General features: G+C 70.4%; 1 protein-coding gene across 1 annotated transcript; it reads left to right on the top strand.

Annotated features, from left to right (window-relative positions):
- Nucleotides 1–179: 179 nt before the first annotated feature.
- Nucleotides 180–2,015, top strand: LRRC4 (leucine rich repeat containing 4; the record flags this gene model as incomplete). The annotated part of the gene is made up of 1 exon (XM_021381987.1): nt 180–2,015. A coding segment is annotated over one exon (1,836 nt), but the record flags the coding sequence as incomplete, so codon positions are not given.
- Between the last annotated feature and the right edge of the window lie 215 nt (nt 2,016–2,230).

Below are 2,230 nucleotides of genomic sequence, written 5' to 3'. Positions count from 1 at the left end.
AAAAAAGAAAAAAAAGCCCGGACGATGCTGAAGGATGCCCCCTCCCCACCATGAGGCTCCCGCGGCGGCAGCCCCCCGCCTCGCTGCTGGCCTGCCTGACGCTGCACGCCTGGACGCTGTGCGCCGCCGCCTCGCCCCCCCCCTCCTCTCCTTCCTCCTCCTCCTCCTCCTCCTCCTCCTCCTCTTCTTCGTCCTCCTCCTCCTCCTCCTCGTCCCCCCCGTGCCCCTCCGCCTGCTCGTGCAGCGGCCAGCTGGGCAAAGTGGTGTGCACCCGGCGCGGCCTTTCCCGCGCCCCCGCCGGCGTCCCCCCCAACACGCGGTACCTCAACCTGATGGAGAACAACATCGCGCTGGTGCAGGCCGACACCTTCCGCCACCTGCACCGCCTGGAGGTGCTGCAGCTGGGCCGCAACGCCATCCGCCAGGTGGAGGTGGGCGCCTTCAGCGGCCTGGCCAACCTCAACACCCTCGAGCTGTTCGACAACTGGCTGACCGTGGTGCCCAGCGGCGCCTTCGAGTACCTGTCCAAGCTGCGCGAGCTGTGGCTGCGCAACAACCCCATCGAGAGCATCCCGTCCTACGCCTTCAACCGCGTGCCCTCGCTGCTGCGCCTGGACCTGGGCGAGCTCAAGAAGCTCGAGTACATCTCGGACGGCGCCTTCGAAGGCCTGGACAACCTCAAGTACCTCAACCTGGGCATGTGCAACATGCGCGAGGTGCCCAACCTGGCGCCGCTGGTGGGGCTGGAGGAGCTGGAGCTGTCGGGGAACCACTTCCCCCGCCTGCGGCCCGGCGCCTTCCGCGGCCTGCGCGCCCTGCGCAAGCTGTGGATCATGAGCTCGCAGATCAGCCTGATCGAGCGCAACGCCTTCGACGAGCTGACGGCGCTGGTCGAGCTCAACCTGGCCCACAACAACCTGTCGGCCCTGCCCCACGACCTCTTCGCCCCGCTGCGCTTCCTGGTCGAGCCTCACCTCCACCACAACCCCTGGGCCTGCGGCTGCGAGGCGCTCTGGCTGGCGGCCTGGCTCCGCGAGTCCCTGCCCAGCAACTCGTCGTGCTGCGGACGCTGCCACGCGCCGCCGGCCATGAGGGGCCGCTTCCTGCTCGAGGTGGAGCGGGCGGCCCTGCGTTGCTCAGCGCCGTTCCTGGCCGACGCTCCGGCCGACCTCAACATCTCGGAAGGCCGCGGGGCGGCCCTGCGCTGCCGGACGGGCGCCATGGCGGCGGTGCGTTGGCTGCTGCCCGACGGGGCGGTGCTGAGCCACGCGTCGGCCCGCCCGCGCCTGGCCGTGCTGCACGACGGCACGCTCAACTTCTCGCACGTCCTGACGGCCGACACCGGCCTCTACACCTGCATGGCGGCCAACGCGGCCGGCAGCGCCAACGCCTCGGCCTACCTCAACGTCAGCGCCGCCGAGCTCGACGCTTCGGCCTACAGCTTCTTCACCACCGTCACCGTTGAGACCACCGAAGCGGGCCCGGACAACGACGCCGCCGCCGCGGCACCCAAAGCGGCCAAAGCCGTTCCTCCGACGGCACCCACCGCCTACCGCCCGGCCTACACCGCCACCGCCACCGTCCTGGTGCGGGGCACGCGCCGCGGCCCCACCGCCCCTTCGTCGCCGGACTCCGACAACCGCGAGGCGCCGCACACCAGCCTGGACGAGGTGATGCGCACCACCAAGATCATCATCGGCTGCTTCGTGGCCGTCACCCTGCTGGCCGCCGCCATGCTCATCGCCTTCTACAAGCTGCGCAAGCGGCACCAGCGCCGCGCCACCGTCACCGCCGCCCGCACCGTCGAGATCATCCAGGTGGACGAGGACGTGGCCACGGCCGCCGGAGCCGGGCCGCGCGGGGACGGGGCCGGGGAACACCGAGAACGCCCGGCGCATTGCCCGCCTCCCTGGACCGAGAACAGCGCCCTGCACGCGCCCGGAGCCCCCCGAGCTGAGCCCTTCCTGCTGCACCCGCACTGCGCCAAGGACAGGGTGCAGGAGACGCAGATCTGAGCCCCGCGCTGCGAGGACGGGGCACAAGGAATGCGGGTCTCAGCCCACGCTGCAAGGACGGGGTGCAGGAGATGCAGATCTGAGCCCGCTGTGCACCCATGCTGCAAGGACGGGGTGCAGGAGATGCAGATCTGAGCCCACGCTGCACCCACGCTGCAAGGATGGGGTGCAGGAGACGCAGACCTGAGCCCATTGTGCACCCATGCTGCAAAGAT

Source organism: Numida meleagris, unplaced genomic scaffold, assembly GCF_002078875.1.
Source record: "Numida meleagris isolate 19003 breed g44 Domestic line unplaced genomic scaffold, NumMel1.0 unplaced_Scaffold1473, whole genome shotgun sequence".
Lineage (NCBI taxonomy): Eukaryota > Metazoa > Chordata > Aves > Galliformes > Numididae > Numida > Numida meleagris.
The sequence above is the reverse complement of the archived record's forward strand: the minus strand, read 5'-3'. Positions and strand labels throughout refer to the sequence as shown.